We start from the raw sequence: 23,437 nt of genomic DNA, 5'->3' as shown, positions 1-23,437 counted from the left end.
AGATGACAAAGATGTGAGAAGATTCTTCATATTAGAAGACCAATTGAGCATCTCTAGCAATGAGACTCTTTTGGAAATGCAAGGAAAGCTAAATCTCTCAAAATCTGATGAACTGGAATTCCACAGGCAGCTCCAAAATCAGATTGAGGAAAATAATAGAAAGCTTGGAAAGAGATCCAGACCTTCAAGAAACTAGACAAATCTGCTCAGGCTAGAGGAGCATCTTGAAAAATGACTGTGAGCAAAACTTTGTACATTTTTGTTATTTAAAGCACTTTTCAGTAATATCTACTGTCTTTTAAAGTTACATTCTTAGGGTGTTTTGTTATCATCAAGTATCTCTTAATTTATGGCTACAATTCCAGTAGACATAAATTGGGGGAGATTGTTGTGTATATGTTGTGTACTTGATGATTTCATGAACAAAACACCTTATTAGATTTTACTTAGTGAAATAATGTAGCACTCGACGGATAAAATTTATAGTCCCGACGGATGACTCATTATAGTCCCGACGGATGATGACGTATTATCCATCGAGTGAGTAGCTTATGTAACAATAAGTCTGTAGTACATTTCTGCATTCACCATTGTATAGATTCTGTAAGTAGTATTCAAGTCATGTTGACTTTAACTAGATATGCAGAATAGGTTGATTAATTGTACATAGATGATGTCTTGTAATTCTGCATAAATGAAATGAAGTCAAGTGCCAGTTTGCTACCCGACGGATAACCTACAATGAAGTCGACGGCTGATCAAATAGACAACCCGACGGATGATCAATAACTCGACAGATGATCATGAACCCGACAGATAAAGAATTCAAATATCAATTGACAGTGACAACACAGTCACATGCGTCGAGTGGATGCAAATGGAATGTGGTAGCCTATTCAACTGGGTTTTCGAGAACAAAGAAGCATTGTCATTTCCATGCTATTATGAAGATATTCAAAGATGCTGGAATAAAGTAATGAAGTAGTATTGTAATAGATTAGATAGTTTTTGTTTTATTATCTTGTCTTATTATTTTGTAATCTTGGTTATATATAAACCAAGAAGTAGCAATTAAGACACTATCGATCTAAGCAAAAAGCAGAGAAACATTTGTAAGCAGAATTCTTAGCATTTCTTTGTAGTCTTTGAAGTTCAATTGTTGTAAGCAGCTGTGAGCATTTCTGCACACATAGTTCTCTCGATATATACTATATATCTCTGGTGGAATCATTCAAATCCACCAGAAAGTTTTTAAAGACTCCTGTTTTTAATTACTTGTGTTTTGATTCACTTAAGTTTTTATTCCGCATTGTGCTAATCAATACACTTATATTTATATTTGAGTTAGAACATTTTATTTCAAGAAAAAGTTTCAAGAATTCCATTCAACCCCCTTGTGTAATTCTTGTCATATTGTTAAGGGACTAACAAACTATCTGGAAAGAGGACAACCATCATGCATCAAAACTCCAAAGGCTGAAATTATTCTGAAGCCAAGGGTGAACTATTCAAAATCATCATTAAAGAATCTTTGGATACAGTATATGAGACATCTAAGCCTGATGAGAAGAAGCTTCTGTCAAGATCAATTGCCTTCTACAAGGATCCAGCTGATTCAGCCTTAAAAAGGAGAATTGCTAAAGTTTTCAGGAATGGAAAAGAAATTTTTGTGGTGGTTGGACATCCTCAATTTGCTCAAGCAAAGAGAGAAGAAAAGGCAAGATTGAAGCAAAAAAAGAAGCAAGTTATTCTAAATGCCAAAAAGGCCAAGCAAAAGAAAGAGCAAGTTGCTATCTTGGCCAAACTACAAGCTGTTAAACCAACACAACAGATTCCTGCTCAGCCATCTGAAAACACTGAATCTCAAGATCCAAAGAAGCAAGTTGAATCACAACATAAGAAATCTTAGAGATACAAGAAATTGGCCAAAAGATTCAAAAGGGAATTGAACTTTGTTAGTAAGGAATTGGAGGATCAGTTTCCCAAGAAATCCACTCCAACTACTACTCAAGCATCAAAACCCTCTGTGGTATTTGAAGACATCAAGGTGGTGGATCCTTACAGGAACATTCATGGTGAACCTATTGTGCCTACGGATGAACCAATAGACTGGGAAAACCTACCAATTCCTGACTTCAATCTGCCAATCCATAACAAGCCAAAGAGAACAAAGTCAAGAGCAGTCAAGAAAGTGAAGTTATCACCTCTTAAATCCAAATTTCTAGTCAAAGCTCAATCTAAAGTCAACAAGGGAGATTACATGTACTTGTGTGACATCAAGGAATTCTCTGATCAAAATCTCTATCTAGATGAACTAGAAGAAGTGAGAGGGATTGATGCATACAAAAATCTACCTGAAAGGTTAGTTTTCAAGTACAAGGGAGGAAAGGAGATTCAATGGCCACTTCACAGGATCCTTCAAGAAAGCCAAGCTGTATTGATAAAGGTTTATTCATCTTTCAAGAAGAACTTTGGGTTCAATGTAACTGCAAGAAGACTAGTTCTAAAGAAGATTGAAGAACTGAGGAGTATTAGAGCTAAAGATGCACTCCCAAACACTCTAATTATTCCTTACACAAGGAGAAGAGTGCATCTAAGGCCCTACTGGCTGATGGAGTTCATGGATGACAAAGGAGTTAAAAGATTTTTCAGATTAGAAGACCAATTGAGCATCTCTAGCAATGAGACTCTCTTGGAGATGCAAGAAAAGCTAAATCTCTCAGAATCTGATGAACTGGAATTCCACAGACAGCTCCAAAATCAGATAGAAGAAAATAACAGAAAGCTTGGAAAGAGATCCAGACCTTCAAGGAACTAGAAAAATCTGCTCAGACTAGAGGAGCACCTTGAAAATGACTGTGAGCTAAACTTTGTACATTATGTTAAATGATGCACTTTACAGTTTTATCTACTTATTTTCAAAGTTGTATTTTTAGGGTGTTTTGTTATTATCAAGTTTCTCTTAATTTATGGCTACAATTCCAATAGACATAAATTAGGGGAGATTGTTGTGTACTTGATGATTTAATTAACAAAACACCTTGGTAGATTTTACTTAGTAAAAAATGTAGCACTCGACGGATAAGGATTATAGTCCCGACGGATAACTCAATATAGTCCCGACGGATGATGATTTGTTATCCATCGAGTGAGTAGCTTATGTAACAATAAGTCTGTAGCACATTTCTGCATACACATTGTTTAGATTCTGTAGTAGTACTCAAGTCATGTTGACTTTAACTAGATATGCAGAATAGGCTAATTAATTGTACATAGATGATGTCTTATAATTCTGCATAAATGAAATGAAGTCAAGTGCCAGATTGCTACCCGACGGATAAACAACAATGCCATTCGACGGATGATCAACAAGATAACCCGACGGATGATCATGAACCTGACGAATAAAGAATTCAAACATCTGTTGACAGTGACAACACAGTCACATGTATCGAGTGTATGCAAATGGAATGTGAAAGCCTATTCAACTGGGTTTTAGAGAAAAAAGAAGCATTGCCATTTCCATGCTATTATGAAGATATTCAAAGATGCTGGAATAGAGTAATGAAGTAGTAGAGTATTAGACTTGATAGTTTTTGTTTTATTATCTTGTCTTATTTCTTTGTAATCTTGGTGATATATAAACCAAGAAGTAGCAAATAGAACAACTAACTAAGCAACCAAGAGAGAAACATTTGTAAGCTGTATTCTTAGCATTTCTCTACAATCTTAGTTGTTGATAATTTGTAAGCAGCTGTGAGCTAATTGCTACACAGAGTTCTCTTGATATATTATATATCTCTGGTGGATACATTCAAATCCACCAAAAAGTTTTTAAAGACTTGTGTTTTTAATTACTTGTGTTTTGATTCATTTCAAGTTATTATTCTGCACTCTGCAAATCAATTCACACTGATATATATATTTAAGTTAGAAAAATTTTATTTGTGAAAAAGTTTCAAGAATTCCATTCAACCCCCTTCTGTAATTCTTGTTGCATTTTAAGGGACTAACAAACACCAATATCATCAACAAATAAATGGGGGTGTAGGAATCGAACCCGGATGTGACGCCCTCAATCTCGGGGTTAGGAAATGAGGACCCACACACCTCTAATCTATGAAATTAATTAAGCATAAACCCCGATTAGCTACTAACAAGATCAAACAGGATAAAGTATGAGACAAGATTACAACTACCAACCATAAAATAAGATTTACATTCCAAAATAAAACCAAATTTACAAAATCGATTCCGACTTGGAGCCGACAGATAACCCATTGTATCTTTACAAGTTTTCGGCTAAGCGCTTGCTCACTCAAAACCTGTACTACCTGCTCTGGCAACCGGAAGCCCTCAACACGGTAGGGACCCCCAGGTACGCTCTTACGAGCAGTGCGCCTAAGCCTGGCCATCTTCTTGCTTAACTGCCATGGTTAGATTAAACAAAACATATGAGTAAAAAACTTAGCAAGCAACTATAAAACAGTTCTATGATACAAAATCCACAGTATACATTACTGATCTCAGGGCATTCTACTTTATCATTACTAGGTGGCAGATTTCTATCTTTTGGGCTATGAAAGGGGTATGAAGAAAAAGCTTTGGGCTTCCAAGGAACAAGGCTCAAGATAGGGTGAAAGCCGACATTAATCACAAATCATTAACAGGATCACAATTGATCTTTCAAATGGAAAGCGATAATCTTTTCATAATTGGGAATCAATTATACGATTGATAACAGAATCAAAATCAGGGTTCACAAGCTGTAAGCTAATCAATATCACAATCAACTCTTTTCAAAGCATTATATACCATTGTTGGGAACCACGGACTTAGGGTGTTACTACGTTTTACGATAAAGATTATGAAAAGAGGATTACCTTGTTAATGGTTGATTCCACGCTCTTCTATTGTATTCCCAAATTCCCTTGAGCGAAGTGTGGCCTCCGTCTTCTCAAGTTATCCTCTCTTCTTGCTCCTTGGTGGCTACAATATGTTTTCACACAATTGCCAAGCAAGAAGAGAATAAGAATATATATAGGCTATAATAGGGACCATGGATAATTAGGTTGGGCCTTCTAATTACATCTTGAGCCTAGCCCAATGTAATTAAATATTAATTCAATCCACTAAAGAATTAATATTTGCACTACCTTTCCTAATACCGTAATTTAATTAATTCGGTTCCAATATTATTTGCTTATTAAATTCCCCATGTTTAAAATATCATATGTCCATTAATTAAATAAATTACTGATAATTTATTTAATTAATATCTTTTATCCTTGATCATCCACTCAACCTTTATTTAATTATGCCAGAATAAATTCCACCTGCAGGGTTTCACATAATTAAATCTTTTTGAGCTTTCAAGGGGACATCATTAACCCGAATATTATCAGGACATGGATTCCTTCAATAAATAATATCCACCATGTATATAATTTCATCACCCAAAATATAATGATATAATTCAAAAGAATTATTTCATATATAAATCAAGGCATGTAAATAATATACACGTGTCAATTACTATTTCCGGATTAAGAACCTAAGCATTAATAATAACATAGAATCTTAGTTCTCCTTCTTAATCAGTATTAAGGGAACAATTCTAAATTTGATCATGTTCAATATACACAAAGTATACTAACATTATTTATTAGTCAATATAAACTAATCTAAATAATACTACAGCCATACCAGTGGATTGTCCAACACCACATGTGCTGTGAACCTTATTATATTATATAACCGTATTTAACAATCTAATATTCCGTATCCCATTTGATACTAGATTGTTCACAATATATAATATTAGACAACATGTAAACATTCAAATGATTCTCAAATAAACTGGCCAGAAATAAATGTACATACTTCAAATAAATATTTTCAGTATACACTAACAATCTCCCACTTATACTCAAAATATTCTATGTGTACATCAGTGTTTATTTAATCCACTATTACATAAATATCTATGTGTCCATCCATCTGACTCCTATCGCTTCCACATGCTTGTCAAAAACCTTGGTTGGCAAGGTCTTTGTGAAAGGATCTGCTCGGTTGTCTTCTGATGATATGTGAGCCACAACTATATCCCCTCGCTTTACGATTCCTCATATGAGATGATACTTACGTTCAATATGTTTAGCTGCTTTTTGGTCTCGCGGTTCCTTTGAATTTGCCACAGCACCAGTGTTATCACAATACACCATCAAGCTCCTAGGCAAATTAGGTACCACATCTAAGTCCAAAAGGAAGTTCCTGAACCATACAGCCTCCTTGGCAGCCTCAAAGGCCGCCACATACTCGGCCTCCATGGTGGAGTCTGCAATGCATTTCTGCTTTACACTCCTCCATATAACGGCTCCACCTCCCAAAGTAAAAACATATCCCGAGGTTGATTTCCTCTTATCCCTAGCTGATTGGAAATCTGAATCAGTATATCCCAAAAGAAATAGATCCGAGGCCTTGTAAATTAACATATACTCCTTAGTCCTTCTCAGGTACTTGAGTATAGTTTTTACTGCACTCCAATGTTCCTGACCTGGGTTCGACTGATATCTACTAACCATGCCTACAGCAAAGCAGATGTCAGGCCTCGTACATAACATAGCATACATTAAGCTTCCACATGCTGAAGCATAAAGAACTGCTTTCATGCTCTCTATATCCTTAGGTGTCGAAGGACACTGCTTCTTAGATAGAGCAACTCCATGCTTAAAAGGTAAAAAACCTTTCTTGGAGTTATGCATGTTAAAACGAGCTAATACTTCATCAATGTAGGGCTCTTGAGATAAAACCAACATCCTTTTCTTGCGATCCCTTATAACTTTGATCCCAAGGATGTATGCCGCTTCACCTAAGTCCTTCATGTCAAATTGTTTGAACAACCATGCCTTTACTGATGACAACATCTCAACATTGTTTCCAATGAGTAAAATATCATCTACATATAGTACTAGAAAAACCACTGCATTACGTTCACTTCTCTTATACACGCACGATTCGCTTGGACTTTGATCAAATCCATATGACTGGACTGCCTGATCAAAATGAATATTCCAGTCTCTAGAAGCTTGTTTAAGTCCATAAATAGACCTCTTAAGCTTACATACCAGATGCTCTTGGCCTTCCTTAATGAATCCTTTTGGTTGCTGCATATAGATGGTTTCTTCAAGACTTCCATTAAGAAAAGCTGTCTTGATATCCATTTACCAAATCTCATAATCGAGATGAGCTGCTATAGATAAAAGAATACGGATTGACTTCATGACTACCGGTGAAAAGGTTTCCTCATAATCGATACCTTCTTTCTGAGTATACCCTTTCGCAACAAGTCTTGCTTTCTAGGCTTTCACCTTTTAATCTAATCCCCTCTTTTTCTTGTAGATCCACTTACATCCAATAGGTTTTATACCTTTGGGTGGTTCCACGAGCTCCCAGACCTTATTAGAATACATTGATTCTATCTCAGATTCTATCGCCTTTTGCCAAAGATCTGCATCTTTGTCTTGTGCTGCCTCTTCGTATGTACGGGGATCATCATCATGTTCACCAGAGACCAAGTCTGAAGACTCTCCCAAAAACATGAATCTATCAAGCTGTTGAACAACCCTCCCACTACGACGAGGCACTGGTGCGGTATTAGTGACAGGTTGTACATTATGTTGTGGTTGTTCTATTTGTACTACAGCTTCATGGGTATTATTTGTCCCTCCCACTAGTTCCTCTAAAACGACACTACTCATGGGTTTGTGATTCATTATATATTCCTCCTCTAAGAATCTTGCATTGGTGCTAACAATGACATCCCGATTCTTCGGACTATAAAATAAATATCCTTTCGTTCCCATGGGGTAGCCTACAAACAACCTTACTTCTGTAAGAGATTCTAACTTAGTCGCGTTCTTGTTCAGCACATGTGCTGGACAACCCCATATTCGAATATGTATTAGACTCGGTTTATCCCCGGTCCACAATTCTAAGAGGGTTTTAGGAACCGACTTAGAAGGTACTAAGTTCAGAAGATAAGCTGCTGTCTCTAAGGCATGTCCCCAAAATGACTTGGGTAAATCCGAATAACTCATCATCGATCTAACACTCTTTAAAAAGAGTCCGGTTCCTTCTCTCTGCTACACCGTTCTGCTGGGGTGTGCCTGGTGCAGTTAACTGGGATTCTATCCCATTTTCTGATAAATATTCCCTAAATTCTCTAAGCAAGTATTCGCCACCACGATCTGATCATAGTGACTTGATACTTTTATTAAGTCGCTTCTCCGTTTTAGCTTTGTACTCTTTGAACTTATCAAAGCACTCAGACTTACGGTGCAATAAATAAACGTACCCATATCTAGAATAATCATCAATGAAAGTGACGAAATATTCATAACCACCTCTTGCTTGGATATTCATGGGTCCATATAAATCAGAGTGAACCAATTCTAACAGTTGTTTGGCTCTATTCCCTTTTGCCTTGAAAGGCCTATTAGTCATTTTACCTTCCAAGCAGGATTCACAAACTGGAAATGGATCCACTGCCAATGAGCTTAAAGGCCCGTCTACTACCAGTCTTTGAATCCTCCTCAAGTTAATATGACATAATCTCAAGTGCCAAAGATATGTTTGGTTCAAACTAGAAGGTTCCTTTCTTTTAGTAGAGTTAGAAGATGTGTTGTTCAATTCCCTAAATTGCAGTTGCAGTGCAGGTTGACTAGGATTAATTATATACAAATTGTCTTGCAATGTACCAGAACATATAATTCGTTTATTCATCATAATAGAAACATTACGATCCAAACAAATATTATAACCATCCAAAGCAAGTTTAGAAACCGAAATTAAATTCCTTCTAAAAGAAGGTACATAAAGACAATTGTTCAAAACCAAAATCCTATCAGAACCAAAAGATAAATGAATAACTCCTACTGCAACTACTGCTACTTTCGTAGCATCTCCCATGAACACGTATATCTCACCATCTCTAAGCATTCTGGATAGTTGGAACCCCTGCATAAACTTACAAACATGATCAGTGGCTCCTGTATCTACACACCAAGTGCTCGTAGATATAGCCGCTATAAATGTTTCTGTAACTAGAGAAAGAGACATACCAGTATTGTTTGTCTTCTTAGGAAGAGGACAATCCTGTTTCCAGTGACCTGACTGTTTGCATCTGAAGCACTTTCCCTTAGGCTTTTTCACACCACCCTGAACTCCCACTGCCTTCACAGCTTTCTGTGTCTGAGCCTTTTTCTTCTTCTTAATACCTTTCGGTTTAGAGGAAGAACCTTTCTCAGCCACATTCACTTGAACACTCTGCCGAAATAATCCTTCAGCTGCCTGAAGTTCTGTCAGCAGTTCCGCGAGACTATACTGCCTCTTGTTCATGTTGTAATTCAAGCGGAACTGCTCAAAACTCTTGGACAAGCTCATAAGGATAATGTCAATCTGGGTTTCCCCGTCAAGTTCAGCACCAAGGATCTCTATCTCATTCAGATGCGACATCATCTTGAGAACATGATCCCTTACAGGTGTGCCTTCAGCCATCTGACTGTTCATTAAAGCCTTCATGGCTACTTGCCTAGCAGCCCTATTCTGATCTCCAAAAAGTTCCTTGAGATTAAAGAGCATATCCGAAACAGTGGCCATAGACTGATGCTGATGCTGCAAAACACCCGACATTGCTGCCAAAATATAACATCGCGACATCTCATCAGCCTTAATCCACCGTTTATAATACTCTTTCTCATCTTCAGGAGCATCAGCAGCAGGCTGTTCAGGCTTGGGTTCATAAGTGCAAAACTTGTACTCCTCAGCAGTCAACACAATGTCCAAATTTTGTTTCCATTCAATATAGTTAGGTCCGGTAAGTTTGTTATCCTTAAGTATGGTGAATAGTGGATTAAAACCCATTTTATCCTGAGAATCATGCATAAAAACATCACATAAATAAGGGTGCATTAATTATTAAGATCTATTAATTCCTCTAACAATTATTAAAATTTAATGCACTAACATATAAACACCATAAGCTTCTGGTACGCCACGATGTGTGACATGTATACCACCTAATTTTGTTTAAATGTTACTTCAGTCCTATTACTAAACAATATGCCACGTTGGGGTGGACTATATTATTTTTCATAGCTAAGTGTATACCATCATCAAATCTTAAATTATTTGAAATCTATGGAACTTGGTACGCCACGATGGGTGTCGTGTATACCTTCCAATATTCGTAATTTTGCCTTGAATAGAATACTTCAATTCAATATTCATCAATGGTTTGATTTCCAGGTAGTGGAGGAGTCACATCGGTCTCGCTTAAAACCCACAGCCTTACAAGTTCGATGAACCCGTTTTTGACAAAATCGCCCCAAATCAGAAATAAAGAAAATCCGTATTTATTCCTTTCAAAATTTATTAATTTAAGAAGTTTGTTCTAGTAATTTCTATAACATTTTAGACACCATAAATTACATGCCACGATAGGTGACGTATATATAATTTATATTCGTCTTTATGTTAAATTACATACAACCAATAACGGAGACCATGGAATTTAATTTCATATTAATTCCCTCTCCCACTTAGAATTTTTTTATATTAAAATTGAGGAATTTTAAAATTAAATGGGGCCCTATGTTGTTATAATTATGTCTAATCATGCATTCAAAATACACACATAATTTTAGCAACATATAACATTTAATTAAAGCAATAAATAAATTTAATGTCCATGTCGTCCTAATTAAGTTAAACATGCAATTTTAAAAGAATTACACACATAATTAATGACACACATAATCAATAAATTAAAGCAATAATTAAAATTTAATGGAAAAAATTAAAATAAATTTTCCACTATTATGACCCTTGAAAAAAATCCAGCTCTCAAAAAAAATCTGCCCCAAGCGTGCCCCGACGCCCCTAGCAGCCCCAGCAGCCCCAGCAGTCCCAGCTGCCGCAGCGGCCCCAGCAGCCGCAACGGTCGCAGCGCGCGCGCGCCTGTTGCTTTTCTGTGAGTTTTGTTTTGATTTTGTTCGATTCAAACATCAACAGCAGCCCCTTGTAATCGCACAGCGGAACAAAAAACTACCGGAATTGATTTCCGATCGCACATAACTATTACAAAATACCCGGAACAATTACAAAAAAAAATAGATCTAATACAAAACTAATTTTGTAAAATCTATTCTAACACGATCAACCCTCGTGTAAATTACAACCACGATTAAACCACGTAGAAACCAAAACAAAAATTAACCACGATTAAACCACGTGGGATCCAAACACATAATTAAAATATACATGGCCATAATAGTGGATTAACAACCTGCATCAAAAAAAATACAAGCAAAACACTATATACACGCATATATAATTACGACATGGACATTATATCATAAAACGTAGAACCCATTACCAGGCTCTGATACCAATTGTTGGGAACCACAGACTTAGGGTGTTACTACGTTTTACGATAAAGATTACGAAAAGAGGATTACCTTGTTAATGGTTGATTCCACGCTCTTCTATTGTATTCCCAAATTCCCTTGAGCGAAGTGTGGCCTCCGTCTTCTCAAGTTATCCTCTCTTCCTGCTCCTTGGTGGCTACAATATATTTTCACACAATTGCCAAGCAAGAAGAGAATAAGAATATATATAGGCTACAATAGGGACCATGGATAATTAGGTTGGGCCTTCTAATTACATCTTGAGCCTAGCCCAATGTAATTAAATATTAATTCAATCCACTAAAGAATTAATATTTGCACTACCTTTCCTAATACCGTAATTTAATTAATTCGGTTCCAATATTATTTGCTTATTAAATTCCCCATGTTTAAAATATCATATGTCCATTAATTAAATAAATTACTGATAATTTATTTAATTAATATCTTTTATCCTTGATCATCCACTCAACCTTTATTTAATTATGCCAGAATAAATTCCACCTGCAGGGTTTCACATAATTAAATCTTTTTGAGCTTTCAAGGGGACATCATTAACCCGAATATTATCAGGACATGGATTCCTTCAATAAATAATATCCACCATGTATATAATTCCATCACCCAAAATATAATGATATAATTCAAAAGAATTATTTCATATATAAATCAAGGCATGTAAATAATATACACGTGTCAATTACTATTTCCGGATTAAGAACCTAAACATTAATAATAACATAGAATCTTAGTTCTCCTTCTTAATCAGTATTAAGGGAACAATTCTAAATTTGATCCTGTTCAATATACACAAAGTATACTGGCATTATTTATTAGTCAATATAAACTAATCTAAATAATACTACAGCCATACAAGTGGATTGTCCAACACCACCTGTGTTGTGAACCTTATTATATTATATAACCGTATTTAACAATCTAATATTATGTATCTCATTTGATACTAGATTGTTCACAATATATAATATTAGACAACATGTAAACATTCAAATGATTCTCAAATAAACTGGCCAGAAATAAATGTACATACTTCAAATAAATATTTTCAGTATACACTAACAACCATTTCATTTTCAAAGAATCATTCACCGAATAAAATTTCAATAATTATGGAACCCTTGATTGGACTACTTTAACTTTCAATTCATATTAATACGGGTGATCAGCCCGTACCGACCTCCATCCGGTCTTTTAAGGTACCTGTGGAATAATTTCAGCCTTAACTGGACTAGCCTCGCTAGCCTCTTTATATGACTGGACTAGTCCTACTAGTCTCTTACGTCTCAATCAAATCCATCAGGAATTCGTTTGGAAAACCTTGTGTTGGAAAAGAAGGGTTTCACTAAATTTATTTTATCATTACCAAGAATATGAAATCATTCAGACTCTTTCAAGTCGAAACTCATTCTTAAGTTCAATTTCAAGAATTCAAATTAAGGAAATGAATCAAGGATAAGCAAAGTTCAATTCTAGGGATCTTGATCGAATGATAACAAGGTACTCAAGTTAGGGAAATCAAAACCATTTCAAGGATCAATAGAGTATAAGGTAAACAAGAAATGAAGAATCATTTCAAGGGGTTCGTAAAGGTACTTATAGGGTTTACAACCGTTCATGGTATAGCAAGAAGAATCATTTCAAATGGTTCGTAAAGGTACTTATAGGGTTTACAACAGTTCATGGTATAGCAAGTAATCAGAATAGGAAAAAGGGGTTACCAAAGGGGTTGGATCAATAAGCTTATCAATAACAAGTTCACAAGATCAATAAAAAGGTATCTCAAGAATCAATAACAGGGGTGCATTACTTTAGCAGTTCAATACTCTACATGGCATGAACAATATCCTCTTCATAACCATTTAAACAAGTAAATAGAGTTACTTGCCTGAATTCGCTTTCCTGTTTCATAAAGGTTGAACTACGGCCACCTAGTATACTTTTCCCTTTCCTAGCCTGAATGCCCTTACGCTCCGAATCTACAATCAAAACCGAAACCTTAATTAGATTCCCACTCGACGTTCCCAGAACGCTTAACATTTCCCTTAATCGAAATACCCTCAGGGTTTTTATATACTCAATTATAATCACACAACATGTCTATACCATAACTCGTATACTTTTAACTATATAGACTTCGAATCACGCATTACGATGCGAATACGACATATAACATTTAATCCTTGTATTTCAATCTCTATACTCGAGTTACCATATCAATACATAATCTCATATCAAGACGACTCAAAAACCTTTTTTTTACATCACCTAATTCGAACCAAAACAAACAAATAATCCACATAATTCTTAAAAATCTCACATGCATTCACTTGGTAAGATATTGGATTCAAATCAATTACTTTTATAACCATAAACCATTCAGACTTATCACATAACACAAATAAGAGGTCCAATGATGCTTTTAGACTAATCTTGTCAAATACAACCTCTCATCTTAACATGCAATACTTATTTCATCCAAATCTAACTCCAATTCATCATGGAACACATAAGTAACACTTTAAGCACATAATCCATCTTAATTTCTATAAATTCAACTTATTCCATTCGAATTCCTCAAGAAACAACACATGCAACACTACAAATTGACATGCAATGATAGGGATCATTTATAATCTCTAGTTCAAGCCAAAATTCATCCTTCCAAACCTTTTTCATAGAAAATCGAAGCAAGTTTAAACCTTCAAATCAAAACCCTTTTGTAAACTTGAATCAAAATCAAAAATCCATTTTTAAGAAGTAAAAATTCAAACTAAAATCATTTAATCAAGACAAAAAGGTTCCTTGATTCTTATACCTAAGCCCTTTCTGCAGTGGAAGCAGAATCCGTTGATGAATGCTTATATCTAGAAATGAAAGTCAAAACTAGGATAAGGTTTTGTAGAATAGGTAGGGCACGGCTCTTCTCTTAAATAATCCTATCATCTATGTCTTCGTCCTAGTGGATTAACACCTTAAGCAAACAACTATTCTTTTCCTTTTTATTTTCACAAATTCGAACCAAACATTAGCACAAAACCAAATCAAATCACTTGAAATCATTATAATGCTACCATTCATACTATCACATATCAAAAATCATTATTTCCACATAATTTTTAAGAAAATTCGAACCTAACAAAGGTTCAAGACCAAAAGAAACTTAGAATATTGACATGCAATGACTTTTAATGACATGCATATAGATTCTTATGACATGCATCCCTTTTCAATCATCTAAACACCAAAATCACTTAGCAATGAACCTTATTTCCCATTTTCTAAACATAAAACTTCATTTACCATCAAAACTCAAGAATCATTCAAATATCAAACATGCAAGTTTTACTTTCACAAGAACACATCATTTCACCAAGTACATCACACTCCTAAAATTCCACCGGCTCTCCTTGGATCACGGCCGGTGGCGGTCGAACTTAAGAGTGCCCATAACGTGTCTCCTCTTTGAGTTTTAAACCGCAAAAATTGTTTTAGACTCTCTTATGATCATATATCAAGAAATTACATTTGCTTGAACACAACCAAGGAGATGGAACTATGAAACTTACATAAACACTTACATGCAAGTGGTGTATGAGTAGAATATCGAAAATGAAAGCTATAGATGACAAGATCTTTGTATTTAGATTAGTTTTTGTTGTTGCATGTAAGAGAGAGAAGAAAGATGGAGAGAGAGCCGAGAGAGAGAGAGAACTCGGGAGTGAGGGAGGAAAAAGAGAGAAAGAAGAGAAGTGGGGAAAAAGGGGAGAAAAAGAGAAGGGTGAGTGGCTTTTTATAATGGTATGGTAAGGGTAGAATGGTAATTATGCCACAAATAGATTTTTACTTCTCATTTCTTTTATTCTCATTCCCAAAAATGAATTTTGAATATTATATAGCTCTGAGAAAAGATGAAAATTGAATAAATATCAATTTTAAAATATAGGATTCAAAATTAGCTTTCCAGCCATATTTTCGGAATAATTTTTGAGCGAACGGTTGATTTAATACGGATTTTACAAGTTTATGCTGAAAATGGCATTTTAATTCCATAAAATCATTTAAAAATACAACTATCACGAAATAAATCCGTCTATCACTTTTAGAAAGTCTCTAGGACTATTTTGATGATAACAAAACAAATTTCATGCCTTGACCATTCTCGAATAATTTTATAAAAATGCATAAAGGTCCAATAATCCTTATTTTAAATCAAATAATTCCCTTAAATCCGTTTAAAAAATTATCAGATCATGTAATCATGCATACAGACAAGCAAGCACATATGTTCACACATCACAACTCATATTTAACCATACAATTTCCCCTTTTTAATATTATTCCTCTTTTCGCGTATCGGGTCATGTTCTATCTGACGGCCCGACGCTCAGCGTTTCAATTATACTTCACAATTATCTTTACCAACCGACACGTCACTAGAACGTAATACTTACTTAAACATTCCATGTCACATAAACACACATGTTTCACTTTTAAACACTTTAATCCCTTTTTAAGACGAGTTACGTTCTATCTGACGGTCCGGCAACGCAGTTTAACCCTTAAGCTGACTCTTTAAATTGGAACGCATCTAACTACGCTCCCAGATACTAATATACAATAAAGACAATTAATCAATACTTAATCACATAATTTATAATCACTCCACAAAAATCATACTTTATTCACTTAATTACGTCGTGAAATTCCCAGTCGTTTTACCGGGTCCATCTTTAAACTGATCTCTAATATCATGTTAAGTAAATAATTGCACAAAAATTTTAAGGTGCAAGAGGAATGTACAAACATGATCTTATACCACTTAACAATTTAATGACTCGTAAAAGCGTGTCACCAAGTATCAATGTGGAAATTGAAAACAAAGAGAAAAGAAGAGTAACCACCGGGAGAGAAGTCGTTGAAACGGCTCTAATGAAAAGAGATGAAACAGCTAAGATTAATACAAAAATGAGCACGTATCTTGGCGTACATTAACATTTTATAAATACGCTAACATAATTAATTTGTTAGCCACATAATTAGCGAAATAAATTAACATGTATATTGGGTCAATGTATGACTTATAGTGTTTGTAGAACATATGATTGACTAAAACGAATAATTTTGATAAAATTTCTGTATTAAATGCAATACATGTCTTGCATGCCAAAATATGTGTAATAAACACATCATCCATCTATTGAGACAACATAAAAATAAATTTAAAATAACATCAATCCGTGTAAATCACAGAATGATCGTGCGGTTATAAAATTAGTTGATCTTAAGCTTGTTACATCAGCTCCAAGTGCTCAACTGAAGATAACTTTCATTAATCAATATTGCTCTAGTATCAAGTCATCAAGATCAACCGATATTAAGGAAGATGTTGATTGCGTGGAAGAAGTGCTGCGTTTAGGAGCAGGACAGTTTTCTTTTCAATTAAGTTTTTTTGTGTTAGAACAAGTTATTATATAGTGCTAAATTTTTGTTCCAGCTTCCGGCACCGTTTAGTATTACTATTACTAGCAGTTACGACAATTTTTTTACTAAAAAACTAATAGAAATGCGTTTGGTAAATTCTAAAAACTGCTATCTGGAAAAATGTTTTTGGTATAAAAGCTACCGTTAGCAAAAAATGTCCCCTCATATTTTTGAAAAAAACTATTTTCAATTTTAGCAGGAAGTAGATATCAGTTTAATCATCAAACCTTCTCAAACATATTATTTTTATATATTATATTAAAATATGTATAAATTAAAAAAGTTACTAAACAGTCATCTAATTTCACTGAGAACACTTTTTCCATCAGCACTTTTCTTAAGTACCGCAGTTTTGTCAACCGCATTACCAATAAGAGCCCTCATTTCAAAACATATTATCCAATTTAATTTTTGCGCACTTTTAAAAAAAGAATTGATCAATGGTAAAAAAGAAAGAAAAAAGAATTGATCACATAGTAACGTAAATTGTTATTTGACTTAGTTCTAAAATTGATAATAATTAAAAGTTAATTTAGGAATTTTTCATGATTTTTTGAAGAAATAAATTTCCAAAATCGGGGGAGATAGAAAATCCCACTTGTTCCTAAAATATTTTCGGTAGCATAGAGGATAGAGGGACTCAATAATCAATGTCCTAAAATAATGGACTTTGTTTATTCACTTCCAAAAAGACCAACATCCCCCTCAAGTGTCCCATTCTTCAAAAACCCACGAGCAGCCCCTCCCCTGCCCTCGCCCCCTTCCCTATTTATTTAAAAACAAATATAAGCCATTAACATTTTAACATCAACTCCCCCATTTCATTTAAGATTTCCTGGTCCCCTGTTTTGCCAACTGCCTGTATATATATATATACACGTACTTCATGTATGTATCTACTACAATCTACTAAGTTGAATGCTTTGCTCCCTCCGTGCACCAAATTCCTAATTAATAAAAAGTTTTGGGCGGTAAGGTAAATATATTCACTATCTTGTGTATTGTGCGTACAGTAATAATGCACTCGCGATGAATTTGATGTTTGGTTTAATTTTACTTTTTTTAAAAAATAAATAAATCTGGTTTAATTTTTTTTATATCACAGCTAAGAGGTAACACGTAGCCGCTATTTTTCGGGTGCGCACTGACATAAACAAACTGAATGTGATCATAATTTTAGTTTGATTTCAAAATTTCAAAATACGTGAACAAGTTCAATTAATATATTTATGAACAACATCGTAACATAGTTTAAAAACGTAATTCGTGAATAGACTCCTAAATGTATTTTTAACTCTATAAAAAATTACACAAAATTGTCATCATTATCGGTCAAAATATGATAAATTTGATCACATATTAGTCAAAACAAGACACATAATATGAGATGTAGAGACTATATTAATAATGAATGGGAACATGCAATTATTATTTGAATTCATGTAGCATTTAAAGCTTTCAAAAATATAAACGTCATAATTTGAGTAAAAACTTAAATTTTAAAATATATCATGTAATATATAACAATATATTAAGTTCAGTTTTTTGGAAAAAGAAACAATATATATATATATATGTATATTGAGTTAAGGGCCAAGGCCAAAAATATTAAAATATATTTAAAATATTTATGCTTGTAGTAGGTCAGCTATTTTAAACATCTTTGCAATATTTATATACATGTGAACCCTAAATTCGAAACATGCCCACACAATCTAATGAAAGTTCTCACGGATACAAATGTAATCTTCTTCTTCCATAGGAGAGATACCATGAATCATAAAAGCAACTAAGAATTCTAGTGGAATATATGATCATCAAGCATTCATCCAGGGGAAGAACAGAAAAATCCCCTAAACTACATTTCTGGTTCGGCCCCTGCATTCACCCTTTCTAAATCAAATCGATAAATTTCGAAAATAGATATTGCATGTTAGATATTTCAAAATGTTGATATGTTTGCATTTGAAATTATACTTTGCTAATCTCAGGAACCTGAGAGACTGTTATTGGAAAAACACTAGCAAAATGGAATATATATTCCTCTACCAATGAAAACTATCTTCTCACTTGAAAGTATTTATTCATGATAAGAAACAACTAAGAACAGTTGATCAATCACATTGAATCAACTAGGGACCCCAAGTAGATGATTTTTGTCTAAGGAACAATGAACAAAGGGTTGGTTATGTAATTCATGTGTTGGTGGTTTAAGTAAGATGAGAAGAGGGTTGGTAAAAAAATCAAAACTTTTAACACAAAACACCAAATAAAAAAGATGTAGTGATTAAAAGAGATACGTGTGAGTTGAAAAAAAAACAATAAAAAGATTAAGGAGATGTGAGAAAAGGTGCAGAAAACAAATACAAAGAATCCCATCATTCCATATAACACTTTAAGAAACAAAGAATAAATATCAAGAAGTGTAGGATAATCTAGGAGAAATAAACCCCACAAATTTCAATATAAAAGAATGGAAGGAAATAAGGAAATTCAGTTGCTCGAGGAAGAAAAAGAGGAAACAAAAGGCCAAAGAGCACTCAAATCAAAAGAAGGAACTCATACCCAAATGGAAGATTTTAGTGGTGTAGAGTAGAGTATTAGTAGCAGACCAGTAGTAGAAGAAGAAGAATTTTATGAGTCAATCTAGTTAAACTTTTTACAACACCAATAAACCTCAATGTAATACTAACATTATACACCAAACCTCAATGTAATACTAATACATTATACACCAATGGCAATACCAACATGATTAAAAGTATTCTGGCAAATGATGTTTGTTAAATCATACTTACTCTCATAAAATCATAATAATATAAGGTATTCTCACAAATGATTTTTGTTACAACATGCTTATTTTCTCAAAATCATATAATAAAAGGGTCGTGGCAAATGATGTTTGTTACAAATACTATATCGTGATTAATTATATATATTTTTAAAATAAAATCATAATACATGTCTAAGTATATAATAGTGTTTTAAAAAGTGGTGTAGGACAAGGGAAACATAGAAGGGGGAAAAGGGAGAAGTTGGAAGAGAGCTCATGAGGATTTGTTGTGTTTTGGATTTGCTTGTTTTCACTCCTCTCCTCTCTTTCTTTTATGTTCTTGAATATATTTTCTTTCTTCTCTCATGCTTTTTCTTCCTTTCTGCTCTATAAACAATGAATATTGCAGTTTACCAATCATCCTTTCCCCTCCATAGGAAACACTCATCATTGCATCCAACTATTTAGAAACCTGTCCTTCTAAGATATTCATTCTCTTCTGCTTCTTCCCACAATTCTTGTGTTAGTATATATACAAGCCTCTTTATGATCTTTTCTTACACTTCCTAAGCCAACCCCTTTTTTATTCTCTCAATCTTGTTTAACTTTTCACCTTCATATGATCAATGGATCCTTCTTCCACCAACTCTGTCAATGGCTTTTACTCTTTCTTAACTAGAGGGATTGATGATCTTGAAAGAGTCTTTCTTTCTAGTAACTTCATGTCAATACAGTTCCTTCAGAGAGCTCTTTCTCTTCTTAGATCATTCCATACACAGCTGATCCTTCTTGTTCAGAAACTTCACTTGCCTGGTGGTGAGAAATGGCTTGATGAATACATGGATGAAAGTTCCAAACTTTGGGAAGTTTGTCATGTTCTTAAGTCTGGTATAACTAATATGGAGAATTATTACTCCTCTGGCTTCAATATCACTTCTTCTTTCGATAATCATCACCTTTTTGCCCCTCAACTATCCCGTCAGGTATATCGAATGATCGAGTTCTACATAGTAATATTATGATTCTCGTGTTAATGAATGTAGTATGTAATAATATCTCAGGTTTAACTATTTTAATTTGAAAAAAAAGAATTTATTTATATTTTTTCAAAGAGTGGCTATGTTTATAGTAAATAAAATGACTTTTAAGTTCTTGATCGTAAATTTATTGATATATATGTCGATTATTGGAAACAGGTGATCCGAGCGATATCTGGATGTAAAAGAGAGGCTGTGGGATTGGCAGAAGAGAATAGATCATTGATGGAGACAAGAATTGAACCTCTTTCGTTGCGGTTCGATGAAAGGGTGTCAATTGAATCAAAGCTAAATGGATTCAGTGGCTTTAGAGGAGTTCTTTTTGCAATGAGAAATGTTAGTTCGGTACTGTTAATGATCTTGCTACATGGGCTAGTTTATAGCTGGCCTGGATCAAATTTTCTCCAAGGTGGATATGATGGTTGTTTGTTTTTCGGATCAGCTTTCATGATTTCTACAGGTAGGCTGCAGCAGAGGGTGGTGGCTGAGATCAATCAGATGAATAGTCGACCAGGGATTCTGTTATACGAGTTTCGAAGATCAAAAATGGCCATGGATGAGCTGAGGGGAGAATTGGACCGGAGGTGTTCACAAGGAGGAGTTGTGGATTGGGAATCAGAAGATGGAATGCGAGAGAGAGTTGAGAATTTCAAGTGTTGTTTTGGGGTTTTGAGATCAGGAGCTGACAACATTGTTGGACAGCTTGATGATTTCTTTGATGAAATCGTTGAAGGAAGAAAGCAGCTTTTAGACTTTTGCAGTCACAGGTAGGGATGAAGAGACCTCGACGTACTCGGTTCACAAAACTCCCGTGTCTAGTATGAAAACAAAAACCAGCATTAGATCACCACCTAGTAGATGAATTAGTTTCCTTTATCATGTCTATTTTGCTATATTTTTACATCATCTTTCTTCCTTCAATCCTCTCCATGTTCATTAATAGTTGTTCTAGATTCAAAAGATGAAGATAGTCTCTGTTTTCAAGAACCTAGAGAGGAAAATTTTGAAATGTAACTCAGTTTCTGTGGTGAGGAACTTAGAATCCAATGGCCGTGAGTCCCATGAACAGGAAAAGAAAGAATGTAAACTAGTCCAGAAAAAAAAGAGTACAATTAGCTGGAAATTGGAATGCAAGAATCAAGATTTCATCCTAGTATATTTATATATGTAAACATGTGTGTGTATGATATTATATTGTAGTGTCTTTTTTAAGAAAGATATGGGTAAAAAGAATGGAAGCTTCTTGTTACTCTAACCAGGTAAGGGGTAAAGATAACAGCAAGTCAAATCTTGTAATGATATATTATTCTGTTTCACCTATTAAATTGTCCAAGGGTAGTGTTGTGAGTTCAATGATTCATATAACCAAAAAGAAGAAAAGGCTGTTGGCTGGCTGCTGGTTCTGTAGTAGTAGTAGTTGTAAATGAGTAATGATTCAAGTGGTGAAAAAGGAATGATCAAAGTGGAGGCTCATTGTTAGGACAGTATAATAAGAGGTGACTGTTAGATTCCTGCTTTGGCTTTAATGTCAAAAGCAAAACAGCAATGTTGTAGTGTCTTTGATATTTACAAGCTTTTGTCTGGTTCAGTTAGCTGTGAAAGCAATGGACTTGATTATGAAAGAAACCCTTCCTTATTGATTGTGAAAGAAACCCTCTCCCCTTATTCTCTGTCTACTCGTGTGTTTCCAACACACTGATATTACCCCTCCAAACCTCCAACTAATAAGACTTGGTTCAATTTTTCATATTCAAAATTGTATTATCATTCACCAACATCATCATCAATTAACCTATTGACACCTAAAATTTGTATAAACAATAACATCGTTCCATCAAATCCACCCTCACTAAGAAAATTCATCGATACAACAAGAGTATTATACAGACCAGACCGTTAAACAATCCACCACTGTTAGTCGCATAATTTATCATTATAATTTTATAGAGAAACGCCGTTAATTTTCTGTATAGATTAGAAAGCAAAGCTAATATATTTTTCAAATATAAAGAGATCATGTTTTAATTTAAATATATAAAAAAAAAGAGGTTGTGTGATGAGTTTTTATTGAGTATAGGTAGAAGCTAGTCCAAAGAATAACATAATGGTAGGGGATAGGAACACTTTCTCCACCTTCTAACCGGATCTCATGCTTTTTGTCCCTTGCCGGATTTTCATGACTTGACTCCCTTGAAATGGTGTGTTTAATATAATACTAATACTCAAGTAATGTAGCAAAAAACACAGGATGGTTAAACAAAGATAATGGATAGGGCAACTGCAAACAAAGGCAGTTGTTAGAGAGTTTCTTTTTTCATGTTCCCAACTAACCCGGCTAAGTACCTTTGTTACTCCAACAACCCCTTTTGTTTTTGTTTTTGTCACTCTTTTCTCCCCCCCTAAACTATGGAAATACACTTCATTCTTGCCATTTTAGCAATTTTAGGATCTACCATAGACTGGTACTAACTTGGCAATATTCAGAGTGGCGCAGGAATGTTCAACACATTAATTATCACATCTCATATTCAGGCACCTTCATGCACACTTAGCCGGAAAAGTATCTGTTAACGACTCTCCACAGTATTTGTATTCAACTCAATACTAATTTTAGCCCTGCATACTATCTACGTACATAAATGCATATGTATACTTAA

General features: G+C 34.5%; 1 protein-coding gene across 1 annotated transcript; it reads left to right on the top strand.

Moving 5' to 3' along the window:
• Positions 1–19,961: 19,961 nt before the first annotated feature.
• Positions 19,962–21,815, top strand: LOC141712802 (uncharacterized). The gene is made up of 2 exons (XM_074515874.1): positions 19,962–20,726; positions 20,940–21,815. Exons 1-2 carry the CDS (start codon positions 20,370–20,372, stop codon positions 21,549–21,551), a joined length of 969 nt encoding a protein of 322 aa, XP_074371975.1. The 5' UTR covers positions 19,962–20,369; the 3' UTR covers positions 21,552–21,815.
• The last annotated feature ends 1,622 nt before the right edge of the window (positions 21,816–23,437 follow it).

Source organism: Apium graveolens, chromosome 3 (assembly GCF_009905375.1).
Source record: "Apium graveolens cultivar Ventura chromosome 3, ASM990537v1, whole genome shotgun sequence".
Lineage (NCBI taxonomy): Eukaryota > Viridiplantae > Streptophyta > Magnoliopsida > Apiales > Apiaceae > Apium > Apium graveolens.
This window is presented reverse-complemented; position numbering and strand designations above follow the sequence as displayed.